Source organism: Orcinus orca, chromosome 13, assembly GCF_937001465.1.
Source record: "Orcinus orca chromosome 13, mOrcOrc1.1, whole genome shotgun sequence".
NCBI classification, from domain to species: Eukaryota; Metazoa; Chordata; class Mammalia; order Artiodactyla; family Delphinidae; genus Orcinus; species Orcinus orca.
The window spans coordinates 40,317,721-40,330,630 of NC_064571.1; the positions used below are offsets into that span (position 1 = coordinate 40,317,721).

Below are 12,910 nucleotides of genomic sequence, written 5' to 3' on the forward strand. Positions count from 1 at the left end.
GGTAGTGCTAGCTTTTTAGTAGTTGTGGAAAATAGGAATAAAGACTGTTTTACTTTGAGGATAATGTCGGGGGTGGTGGTGGATAAAGTCTAGAGGATCTTAAATTGTAGTATGAAGCCTGCTTTCTTTCACATGAGAGGGTTTATGTCAGAGCAGCCCCTAGTTCAGGGGTTGGCAGACTATTTTTGCAGTGGGCCGTGGGCCATATTGCCAACCCCTGCTCTACTTTTATGGGTAATTATGCAGAGACATGGGAACATAGGGACTTTCTTCCCTGTAGCCAACAGTGTTGATGACATGCCCTTGTTTGCTTATGTGTATTGTGATCTTATGATGGGTAAATGCCTCCAATCCAAACCAGATTAGGGTATTACTTTCCTTGGGTCTTTACAAAGGAATTAATCTTGACAGGAAAATAAAGAAAAATAAGCTTTCCCGTAAAAGAGAGTCTAGGTATCCTTCGATGACAAAATTGGATGACTGATCTGATTTCCCTAAGATTTTCCCAAACCCATGGTCTAATATAGAGGCAAACGATAGCCTGCATGCTGCCTGTTTTTGTACAACCAATGAGCTACCTGCAAGTTAAGAAGAGTTTTTATAATTTTAAATGTTTTTTTTAAAAACTACATTCTATTTTGTGATATACATGAAAATTACATGAGATTCAGCTTTCAGTTTTCTTAAAGAATGTTTTATTGAAAGACAGCCACACCCATTCATTTGGTGTTGTCTGTGGAGTAATTGCAACAGACTTAAACAGCCAGCAAAGTCTAAAATACAGGTACCTGCCAATTTTGAAAAGTTTGCTTTATGCCACTGCACTTTTATGACATACCTACATTAGTACCTCTTTTTGCTAACCAAAAGAAATCCAAAGAGGATTTTCGCTTTAATGGAAAAAGGTAATTGCTTTTTCACTTTATGCTGTTTCAGCTTATGAAAGGTTTCATAATCGGGGGAAACCTGTAATTACTATTTGGCCATTTACCATAAAGGTTTGCCAACTTCAGGTGTTACTCCTAATTTTTTTCTTAACTGGAAGAGGATAACTTGTATTATATTTCTCCTCCATGATTATACTTTCCCTGGGGGGTGGGAGTGTTGGAGGATGGAAAATGTACTTACAACTGACTGTGGCATTACAACTTCTGTGCTTTGAGAGAGCTAGAAGGGCAGAGGGTAGGGGAACAAATTTCTTAAGGACATACTTGACATCTGTAATAGTCAAGAAGAGGAAAGGTTGAAACCTTAGACGTTCCAAATAGGATGCTGACATATAACAGCTAAGTATGATCCACCCGAAAGATCCTGGGGACAAGGCTAGAAGCTGTTAGAGCAGAATTTACTTAAATCTACTATAAAGGTAATTCGCTTTATCTTTGGAGAAATGAGATAAAAGAGGAAAGAATGATATGTTTCTAATTCTTCACATCCTCTGTTTGAACGTGCACCCTGCCCCTCCACTGTAGTCTAGGTATTCCATGTAATATGATCTAAATATGCAGAGTGGTACCTTAATCCAAGAAAACTTTGGAGCCACTTGTAGTAACTTTTATTACATTGTCCCAGATAAAGTTCTAATTCTCAAAAAGCAGAATTGGTTTAAGTTGTTTGCAGGTCCTTCTGGGAATGAGGTATGGGATATAAATAAAGTCAAAGTGTACTGCACTCTAAAATATTTCACTGGTTAAAACATTGAGATGAATTCTTCCCCTTTAAGTATTTTATGTATTTCTAAAACATAGAAAATATGCAGTTATGACTGGAAATAGCTATAATATTATACCTGCAGAGTTTAATATCTCAGTAGTGTAATTTATAATTATAACCTATTCTGATTTCTTTTCAAATATTAGGTGTCCTAGTTGCCTATGAAGGCTTGCCACTTCATCTTGCACTGTTCCCCAAACTTTGGACTGAGCTATGCCAGACTCAGGTAAAGAAAATGAGTTTTAGATGACCTGGTCTTTCATCTCATCCGACCACATGGTCGGTAACTTTAGGAACACTGGGTTGAAAACTGGCTGGAAATTGGGGATGTTTTCGAATCTTGGTAGGTAAAATACTATTAATGGAAATAACTGTTAAGCAATTGGCATCGAGTTGCCCTTTGAAGTTTTTTATGTCTGTAATATTTGTATCACAAAGGGTATTTCAGACAAGCTGTTTATAGTAAAGTTTCTCGTTTAAAGGCCAATATAAACAGTTGTGGTAAAAGTCTGAAACAGGGAGATATTAGGGCAAGAAGGCATAAGCCACTTCTTGCGCTCCTTCACCTCCCCCATCTATTTCTTCTCCCCTCCACCATTCCAAAAGCTCTAGCAGAAACCATTTCAGCATTCTCTCCTTTACCTCTCGCTTACCTGTTACCTCAGAGCAGTTTTTTAAGTCTGATGCACTTATTTTCTTATCAGCAATCTCACTGAGAACAGAAAACACTGTAACCTTCCTACCTTAAGTCCAAGAGCCAACCCCTTAAAGTGGGCACCTAAATAATGCTTGTTAAATTGTGGAGGGAGAATGGTGGGGAGAGGGGAAGAAATGAGATTGATCCTAAGGTTTGGCTTATTCCTTGGATCAGGGATAAGGAATCCCCACTCTCTTCAGGCCCTGAAAAAAACTATTGGTCTCTTGCCTGAGTGCATCTGCCCATTCCCAGAAGATGAGTTGATTAATTCCTTTGGCAAACCTTTACCCACATTTAGCATCTGGAATACTTTTGAGTCTGGTCCAGTCTCCTGCCCAGGCAGTTGTGCTCTGGATATTCTCCTAATGGATGTGTGTCACATGATACTGTAGTTGTTTCTCTGCCTCCTTGTCCCAAACCATGAACTCCTCTGAGTCATCTCTATTCCTATAGAAATTGCATTTTGTTTTCTATACTAGGAATCTTTGATAGGCTAGTATACTTAAAATGGTTTAGTACTTAGTAAACATTCAGAAAACAACTTGCTGGTTGACTTTTGAGCTGAGTGGTTTATTCAGTAATTTGCAACAAATCTCTTGCTCCACCCCCACCCCCACCCCTTGGCCACTTGCTGCTCTCTTTTCATTCTTCTTGATTTAGGTAGTTGCTTTTTTTGGTTTCTGTACTATGCCACTGCCTATTGCTTCCCTATTGCTTTATCTGCTTCTGCACTGTACTACTACTCTCTTGACTTTTTTCCCCACAGAATTCATCACCCCCAAAACTTCCCTTAAAGTCAAACCATCTAAGGCTTCCAATGCCCCTACCAGCCCTATAGAAGCATCTGTGCTGTGCAAGAAATATAGGCAGCAGGCAGACACTACAACCAGTAGAATAAGGCAGGTTTTCCTGACACAAGGATCTGAAGACCTGGGTGCTGGTCCTACTTGACTCCTAATTTCTTGGGTGACCTTGAGCAGTTTACTTACCACAGTGCTTACTCTAATAAAATATATAAGTATATAGATGTACATATTATCTAAACTTTGTCCTATTTTTTTAAACAGTCCATTTTTCTTCCATATAAATGATTATTAAAACACATATATAAATAATCTAGGGAATATATTTACTCAAAGACATACTACTTGTGTTTAAGAGCCATGACCATTTGAAAACAGGAAAACCAAATTTTAGTACAATTTCCATATTTTGGGACCCACTATTTCTGTTTGAGATTATTAGGAAAAGAGGTGTGCCGTTTACCTTTGTGATATTTATGGGGCGGAAGGGTATTTACCAAATTACTATTGTTAATGAGATTATATAAGTGAAAGTTTTAACTCATTTTAGGGAGTAAATCTAATTCTTAAAATTTGTCTTTTCTCTATGGGTCATTTGGTTATCTATTAATTTTCCTCGAAAACATCATCCTATTTGTTAGTCTTACTTGTCCAGTCCTTATTAACTCTTAATGCTAGATAATAAAGCTGCATTTCTTTTAAAAACGTATTTGTTCAGTTTTGCCATTCAGACTTTTTACAGGTCTCTTCTGTGTCACCCATTTAAGTCCAAGTTAGTAATATTTTAATTTATTGGGAGGACAGTTGCTGTGACTGAAAATTTAGTAGAATGAAGTAAAAGTGGCTTTTCTGGGAATTCCCTGGTGATCCGTTGTTAGGACTCTGTACTTGCTGAGGGCCCAGGTCGGGGAACTAAAGATCCCGCAAGCTGCAGCCAAAAAAAAAAAAAAAAAATGTGGCTTTTCCGGTAGGATGTTAAATGACTTTGGACGTATATCACGAGCAGTGTATTTAAGATTTGCAGTTATTTCAGTGCTCAACCAATCAGTGCTTCTTTTCCCCACTTCAGTCGGCTATGTCAAAAAACTGCATCAAGCTTTTGTGTGAAGATCCAGTTTTTGCAGAATATATAAAATGTATCCTAATGGATGAAAGAACTTTCCTGAACAACAACATTGTCTACACATTCATGACACACTTTCTTCTAAAGGTATGTCACAAGTTGGAAACTCAGCATGTTACTTCCAGTTAGTTAGTGATTGTGCTTTCATTGTGTTGGTCTTTTGGAGATTTTTCTTAATCATCTTTTTCAGGTTCAAGGTCAGGTGTTTTCTGAAGCAAACTGTGCCAATTTGATCAGCACCCTTATTACAAACTTGATAAATCAGTATCAGAACCTGCAGTCTGATTTCACCAACAGAGTTGAAATTTCCAAAGCAAGTGCTGCTTTAAATGGGGTAAGAACTATGGAAGTCATGTGCTTCAGAACTTTCCTTAAATCAACTCTAAATTTGGCCTTCGTATGATTTTACTGTATACATAACTTTATTATTCAAACTCTGGAAGTCACATATGATGAAAAAAACTAACCAAATAAAAATGTGCTCACTCTGCCTTTTATGTATGTAGCACACACTTTCTGTTACCTTAGAAGACATGAGCTAATATCATTAAATGCTAAGGGCAGTGACCACTAAGGGGAGACATTCCCTTTATCTCTACTTTCTCACATTTTTTGAAATGTTACCTGTGATGTTTCTGTTAGTGCCTGCGACTCATAAGTAACTGAAAGTCAGATTAGTAATCTGAATGTAAAGCCAGTTAAAACTAGGGAATCGGTTGCCTTCTATAGACTCCCACGAAAGCCATGTCATGGAATTATGAAACACCCTGGAAACATGTGCTTGCACACGTCCAGCAGCAGCCTCCCAAGTAACAAAATGCTTAGATGCCAGAACGGATTACAGAGCTAAGTGAGGAAGACCTTATGACATCCACCAGAAACCAAGTAAAACTGACTCCTAGATTAATGAGGCCTAAATTTCTCATGGATCATTCAGGGTTTGCTTTTTAAATTCCTGTGTAATCCCCCCCCCCCCCCGCCTTTCCATTTTCAGAAAACACTATTTCGGTCTTCAGTCAGACTTAATTAGTGGTGTGGTGCATAAAATAATGGTATTAGTCACCTAGAACCAATGAAATATAAATAGTATCATAACACTGGCTTTCTAGTTTTAACATTCTTCTAACAATACCAGAGGAACCAGGATGGATTCCCGGAAAAGTAAACATGTGCATTTAAACTGTTAACGGTTGTAATGCTGGCTTTGGAATTTGAAGTGTTCCTATCTGGATTTCTGTAGGACTTGCGGGCACTTGCTTTGCTCCTGTCGGTACACACTCCCAAACAATTAAACCCAGCTCTAATTCCTACTCTGCAAGAGCTTTTAAGCAAATGCAGGACTTGTCTGCAGCAGAGAAACTCACTCCAAGAGCAAGAAGCCAAAGAAAGAAAAACTAAAGGTTAGCTTTATGGGCTAATAAAATATTGACTTTAGGGTGGGAGAAGGGAAGAATATTGACTTTACAATAGCTGTGTAAGCCTCCTGAATATAAATGCTAAAAACCAGAATTTCCACAACCACCCCCAGTATGATCTTAATGACTCCTTTCAGAGAATTTGTTTTGATGTTCCTTTTCACAGATGATGAAGGGGCAACTCCTGTTAAAAGAAGGCGCGTTAGCAGTGACGAGGAGCACACTGTAGACAGCTGCATCAGTGACGTGAAAACAGACACCAGGGAGGTCCTGACCCCAACTAGCACTTCAGACAATGAGACAAGAGACTCCTCAATTATCGACCCAGGAACTGAGCAAGATCTTCCTTCCCCTGAAAATAGTTCTGTTAAAGAATACCGAATGGAAGTTCCATCTTCATTTTCAGAAGACACGTCAAATATCAGGTCACAGCATGCAGAAGAACAGTCCACCAACGTTAGATTTGAAGACTGTAAAGAATTCAAAGACCTCCACTGTTCCAAGGATTCTAACCTTGCTGAGGAAGAGTCCGAGTTCCCTTCGACTTCTCTCTCTGCAGTTCTGTCTGACTTAGCTGACTTGAGAAGCTGTGACAGTCAAGCTTTGCCCTCCCAGGACCCTGAGGCTGCTTTATCACTCAGTTGTGGCCATTCCAGAGGACTCTTTAGTCACATGCAGCAGCACGACATTTTAGATACCCTGTGTAGGACCATTGAATCTACAATCCATGTGGTCACGAGGATATCTGGCAAAGGAAACCAAGCTGCTTCTTGACATTAGATGTAGCATGTCTACTTTTAAGGTCACCCCTCACCCCCAATGCTGTTTGTATAAGTTTTGCTTATTTCTGTTTTTGTGCTTCAGTTCGTCCAGTGCTCTCTGCTTGAATGGCAAGATAGATTTATAGGCTTAATTCTTGGTCAGGCAGAACTTCAGATGAAACAATTTGCATCTTCAGTATACTTTCTAAAGGGCAATCAGATAATGAATATGTTTTATGTAATTAAGAGTTCACTGTAGTGGCTTTCATTTAATATGGCTGTCTGGGAGGAACAGGGTTCCCTGGCCCTGTACAATGTAATTTAAACTTAACAGCATTTTTACTGTGTATAATATGGTGTCCTCTGTGCCAGTTTTGTACCTTATAAGAGAGGCAGATTGCCTCCGATCGCTGTGGTTCTTATTATCAAAATTAAGTTTACTTGTATACGGAACAACCACAAGAAATTTGATTCTGTAAAGAATCCTCTTTAGCTGTGGCCTGGCAGTATATAAATGGTGCTTTATTTAACAGAATACCTGTGGAGGAAATAAAGCACACTTGATGTAAAAATAATTGTTTTATTTTTATTGACATGACTGATTGCTATTCTGTGCACTTAATTAAACTGATTGTGATGACTTTTTTATTTGTTTACATACCTTGCTTCAAGTCTTCTCAGATGAAAGTAATGAGAAAACTGAATGGGGGAACATACTTACTTATCCATTATATTCTATTTCATTAGAAGCATAGTGGCAGTCCAAAAAGTACCTTTTTCCATAGACTTTTCAATCCTCACCACCCTGAAGTGCGTAACTGCTGCAGGGAGAAGCATAACAATACAGCCAACTCGCCCTCACTTCAGCATGCTTCTAAATGCAACATGCCACTGTTTCACTACCTAAGAGCTACACACCTTAAAAACCCTTAAGTAAAATAAAGGAATAGTATTAACATGCCATTTATTTTTTGTCTTCCTGAACTAAAATTACAGCTAAAACAGCAAGCTTGCTAGGACGAGCTTTAGCTTGGGACACTTCAACTATCTGTACTCAGGGACTCAATCTATTCCCAGAGGAGCATCTATGGGAGGTAAAATACCTAATTTCACATTGCTTGCTTTTAACTCAGTGCAGAGTCTAGTCATATAAAGATTCAAACAATGCTTTCAAATGTAAGTTCATGGATTTCATTCAATATAAATTAAGAGTATTTGTTTTCTTTTTTTAAAGGAATGACAGAGGGAAGAGGTAAACGTTACACTTTTTCTGCTTACAAAATGTAATGCCCTTATAAAATCTTCTAACTCAACCATTTAGGTGATCAGCTGCAGTAAACCTTGTATTTCTTCAAAATGCTGCTTCTGCCAACAGAATTTCATGTTCTCTTCTTCACAGACAGGAACTCCTTTACAGTCCAATTGTAATTCCGTCTGCCCTAGAGTAGGCACAAAATTCAGTGCAACTATTGCATAGTGTTCTGGAAGAAAAAAAGGAAAGCTTATTACTGCATTATGAAAAGAAAAATTTATCCATACAGTACCACTATTTGATTTTCATAGTGGGGGGGGAAACCGAGTGTTTTTGGACTTAAAACAAAAGGTGCTAATAACATACCTTCTGGCCAGTTCCTACATCTCCATTTCATGACGATCTTTTTATTTGTTAACTGAAAACAAAGGGGAAATTCCACTGAAAAAGCCCCTATGTACAAGAAGTAATCAGTGAACAACGTACACTCCCATCTTCCAGTTTATATGCCAGCACCATTGAGAATTCATTGTCCCTAGTGCCAAAATGTAACGGCAGTAACATCAAGGACAGAAGCGTGACAACCAATGCAGAGCTGATGTCAATGGCAAGGCAACTGACATTTGGCAACACACACCCTAGTGGCAGAAACCTGAAACTTCTAGACCAAGAGTTGGGAGAAATTATACTTGTGTCTTCTAAAATCATAAACATTGCACAATTACTGTGAAACTAAAGCTTCAGCTTTTAGTATATATAACATTTATTTTCCCTGTAACCAACTTTATAAAGTGGTCAAGTTTCTGTGAACTCAGATAAAAACCAAAGCACATTTAAAAAAGGCATGAATAAAGCAATATTAACAGAAGTCAGTCCCAGCTTAACTTTCCTTTAACCTATAAGATTACTTACCAATTCTACATATTCACCAGTGATGTTCCCATCAAACATTTGGAATTTCCTTCCCTTTTCAGCTTCTAATACAGCAGGAGATTTGGAAAATTTTTGCACCAACTAACCAAGCAAAACATACAACAGACATGTTATTCCGGCATATGCTACCATGTTTTTAACCTAAATGTAAAGTACTAATATAAGCTACTGTGGTTTGTGTTTGTTTAATTGTGAATACATAGCTTTTAATTATAGCATTCTCTTTCTCTCCCTGTCTTTCAGAGGAAGAAAGCTCAGTAAATTGCTCCAAACCCCTCAATGCTGATAAATTCCCCCCAAATGCCCATCATTTACCCCCCTCAAATCTTTAGGATAACTTCCCTGCCTCAAGCTATCCTAAAGATTTCTAGATCTCTTCAATCAGAAAAACACGGCCATGCAGGAAACCATGAACCAGCTTCAGTTCTTAGTGGTGTAGGTGTATTTTCTCCCAATGTCAGCATTTCAGATCCTGGCTTGAGATGTGACTTACATCTTTCACAGTGAAGATTCTGTACAGCTGCTCAATAGCTGTGTCAAACAGTTCCGTCATGTGCAGTGCCACAGTAGGAATCCTTACGCCCAGCTCCACTGGAGAGGAGGCCTGAATCTCAAAAGAAAATATTCCAAAGCATAATTATTAGCATGACAAGAGATTCAAAAAATTCAGTCTTCCAGTCTTAGTAAAACACCAAAATGTCCCCAACACTATCCCTTCCACTAAAAGCCTTTTTAGCACCACCAATCCTACCTAGTCTTTATTTTGGAAACAGTTCAGTGCTCCTTAGCTCTGTTCCACTCCCAGGCTATGGCTTCACAGCCCAAATCCTACTTGGATATGTAAATATGACCCAGGGAGCATAAAGATACCAACCAGCACTTAAGGCCAAAGGGTGTCAATTCCCCATCACCAGATTCCAAGAACAGGATCTAAAACCTCCCAATCCTCCAAATGTCTGGAGAGAAGTTTCTTCCATCGTGGTATGTGACCTCAAAGTCACCTGCTGTTATTGTTGCCTACCGAAACAACACTGCCTTTACAACAGTCTTGAACTAAATTCAATATTTATCCCACAAAAAGGATCCCTTCCATCAAGGATGAAAGTCTCATTTCATCATTTCCCCCAAAATGACAAGGGATGCAAGGGTGGATTAACTGGCCCATCTCAATATCCTTCATAGTTCTCCATCATCACAAGGCTGTTTAGAGCTTTGAAGCCCTCTCATTAAGCACTTCCTTTCTCCCCCTCCCTACATGTCTGCCACCAGAGATCATACCTGCAAGGTAGTCTCACTCAGTTTCCTTTTAACAGTCAATTCCTGGGTTGCCATAGCTTTGGTTGGTAAAATCATTCCCATTGTAAATTCTACAAAGAAAACGTATGAGAAATGGTTTTAATAAAGAACTTTTTACTTTTCAGCACAAATACTAAGGCAGAAAACTGAAAATAAGATATAAGAATATAAAGGAACTGATATTTGTAAAAAGAATTCCTATAGTGTTTTGAGAATTTCAAGACCATTCTGTATTTTTTACATATAAAACTAATCATTAACCTGAGTTCCATGGCAACAAATGCCTTTTATCCTTTTCTTTTTATCAAATGCCTCACTTTTATCTAGTTCTTGATAAAATAGCATAATTTCCAAAGGTTGTTTTCCAAAAAGCTCCATTTTATACACCTAACTACTAATAGCTTTATGGCCTTCACTTACTGTCAAAGCCAGACACTTGGCTTATTGCTTCACCATCACTTCACAAAGCTTGGCCTCACAGTATTCAAGCCTGTGGGCCAGCAGCGTGTGTGATCTCGTAGGAAAAGTGTAAACCCCAAACCCATCTATGTCAATGCCTAGATACTCAGCAGAGTCCAAGGATGAGGTGCAGACATACATGCCCTGCTGGCTATTTTACCTGGCAGGTAACTTCTCTAATTTAGGGAAGAAGACAATAACCTCAATATCACACAGTGAAAGGATTAAATAAGTCTCAACTACACCTGTAATACCTGCAGTCACTTTCATTCACTCATTCAACAAAAATTAAGCACCTACTACATGCCAGGCATTGTGCTAGATGCTGGAGATATAGCAGTGAACAAGACAGGCTCCTTCCATGCTTCATGGAGCTTACAGTCTAGCAGAGAAGGCAGACATTAAACAAATAATTATAAAAACAACTGATAAAATAATTATCATTCCAGAAAACTCAACAATTCTGTAGGCAAAATAGTTCACGCTGTGTAAAATACTGATAATCACTAATTATGGTCTAACTCATAACTAGCTCTCAACCTCCAGACTACAATTTATCCTGCAGCATACAGAATTGTTTTTAGAGCTTTGGAAATCAGCCTAACCTGGGAATCCAGACCACAGTGCAGAGCATTATCTGGGTAAATGGAAAAGGGACCCTCTAGTTCACAAGGGATGCCTTCTTTACCCGTCTTAAGTGCCTTCAGGTAATCTCCAAGGGCTTCCCTGACCTTGGCGGTGCCTGCAGTTTTCATAAGATCCTTCAGTATATTCCCATCTCCTTTCTTTTTACTCACGTTCACCTACAAATCAGAAAAATACAAACCTAAGAAAAATCTGGTTTGACATAATCTTATAATACTGGGACATATGGATGAGGGAACTGTGATGGTGAGGAAAGGGAAAGAAGTGGATGTAAGAGACGTGACAGGTTTTCTTCATATAGTTTGAGAAGATGTAAGGGATTTTTAATCAAGGGTCCATTGACCTGGTTGGTGGCCAAATCTTGAACGGACTTCGTAGAATGTAAACCGCCCAATTTGCGTACGTTTTATGTATATATATATTATATCGATGATGTAGTCCATGGCTTTCACAGGGTCTAGAAATGCGCTGTCTAGTATGGTAGCCGCTTAGCCACATGTGGCTACTGAGCACTTGCAATGCGGCTGGTATGATGTGAGATGTGCTGTAAGTGTAAAATAATATACACCAGACTTTGAAGACTTAGTACCAAAAAAGAATGTAAAATAACCTCATTAATAACTTTGATACTAATTACATGTTAAAATGATATTTTTACATTTTGGGTAAAATAAAAAATATTAAAACTAATTTCATCTGTTTCTTTTAAATTTTTTAACATGGCTGCTAGAAAATTTTAAGTTCCTTATGTGGCTTGCATTATATTTCTGTTGAACAGCGCTCATCTAGAACCCCAAAGCCAGTGTAATTAGGAAAACCAAGTTCCCAATACCCTGGTCTTGGGCTACATTTTTTTGTCAGGGAGGAGAGTTGGGAAAGGGAGAGGAGGAGGGAGAGGAAAGAAAAGAGGGAAGGATGGAAGGAATGGACAGGAGGAGAGAGGGGGAGACAGGGAGAGGGAAGCGTCAAAATGCTGCTCTGGGGATGCCTCTGTAGTAGTCTCAGAAGGAAGAGGTGTTGGTTTGAAATATCTAGCGTCCCTGTGATTCGGTTGAGTTGGGCCTGCTCCCAGGCCCCAGTTCTAACCTGAAGAGTTTGTTCTGTAATACTGTTGTACCACAGGCTAAATCTAAAAGACCAGTTTAATATGCTGCTGAAACACTTCTCAGCTGATGGATCTGAATACAGCAAAGTGAAATCACAGCCCGAGGGCAACAACCACACAGCTGAAGGTATGTCCGAGACAGCCCCACTTTTACAGCCTTTTATAACCTTTAAGAAAGGCAACTCGTAGTGGCTCAGCGTAACTTAGTTTTTATATCTTGAAGGCCTTCACACTGAATACGTTCACAGATCAAAAAAGACCCTGTATCAAACTATCTTCATTTGGCAAATACAGCTGCTGTACAAATGGTCTCGCCCCAAAACCAAGCTTTTGGCTGAAAGAGGGCACTAACTGTAAACCAAGCATGGGAGTTACACAGGCTCTATCTCCCAAGACAACCGGAAGAGCCAGTCAAAAGCAACACACACTAATTTACTAAAACACGTGGTATAACCAAGGGAGATCACAGCAAAAAGCTGAGAATTTTCACTATTGAAGGGAAAGAGCAACGATGCAGAGGAGAAGCAGCAAAATCACATTCACCAAGCTGTGCAAAATACCTGAGCACTTTCCAGTATGTACACTGTCATGTGTATCTGAAAGGTGAATTAACCCAGTGTCACAGATGAGGAGGCCACGGACGGTGCAGTCACCTGCCTGGGCCCGACTCCTGGTCCACAGGGGTCTAGGGCCTCCCCAGTGTGCTCT

The 12,910-nt window shown here is 39.1% G+C and overlaps 2 protein-coding genes across 10 annotated transcripts in view; one reads left to right on the forward strand and one right to left on the reverse strand.

Moving 5' to 3' along the window:
- USP34 (ubiquitin specific peptidase 34) overlaps positions 1-7,158 on the forward strand; it is a 239,150-nt gene extending 231,992 nt beyond the window's left edge. For 6 of the 8 annotated variants that reach the window (XM_004280652.4, XM_033407232.2, XM_033407228.2 and 3 more), the window contains 5 exons: positions 1,860-1,939; positions 4,283-4,423; positions 4,527-4,670; positions 5,577-5,736; positions 5,918-7,158. In XM_004280652.4, coding sequence (XP_004280700.1) covers positions 1,860-1,939; positions 4,283-4,423; positions 4,527-4,670; positions 5,577-5,736; positions 5,918-6,525 — 1,133 coding nt within the window. In that variant the 3' untranslated portion in view covers positions 6,526-7,158. The remainder of the gene's footprint in view (positions 1-1,859; positions 1,940-4,282; positions 4,424-4,526; positions 4,671-5,576; positions 5,737-5,917) is intronic. The other 2 variants (XM_033407234.2, XM_033407231.2) reach the window with 2 other exon arrangements.
- The window catches only part of AHSA2P (activator of HSP90 ATPase homolog 2), a 31,586-nt gene continuing 23,976 nt past the window's right edge, over positions 5,301-12,910 (reverse strand). Inside the window, exons 4-9 of one of the 2 annotated variants that reach the window (XM_012537053.3) lie at positions 11,141-11,255; positions 9,976-10,064; positions 9,191-9,301; positions 8,677-8,778; positions 8,131-8,182; positions 5,301-7,993 (exon numbers count right to left, since the gene is read on the reverse strand). In XM_012537053.3, the coding sequence (XP_012392507.1) occupies positions 7,830-7,993; positions 8,131-8,182; positions 8,677-8,778; positions 9,191-9,301; positions 9,976-10,064; positions 11,141-11,255 (633 nt within the window). In that variant the 3' untranslated portion in view covers positions 5,301-7,829. Of the gene's footprint in view, positions 7,994-8,130; positions 8,183-8,676; positions 8,779-9,190; positions 9,308-9,975; positions 10,065-11,140; positions 11,256-12,910 lie in introns of both variants that reach the window. The other variant, XM_004280653.4, reaches the window with a different exon arrangement.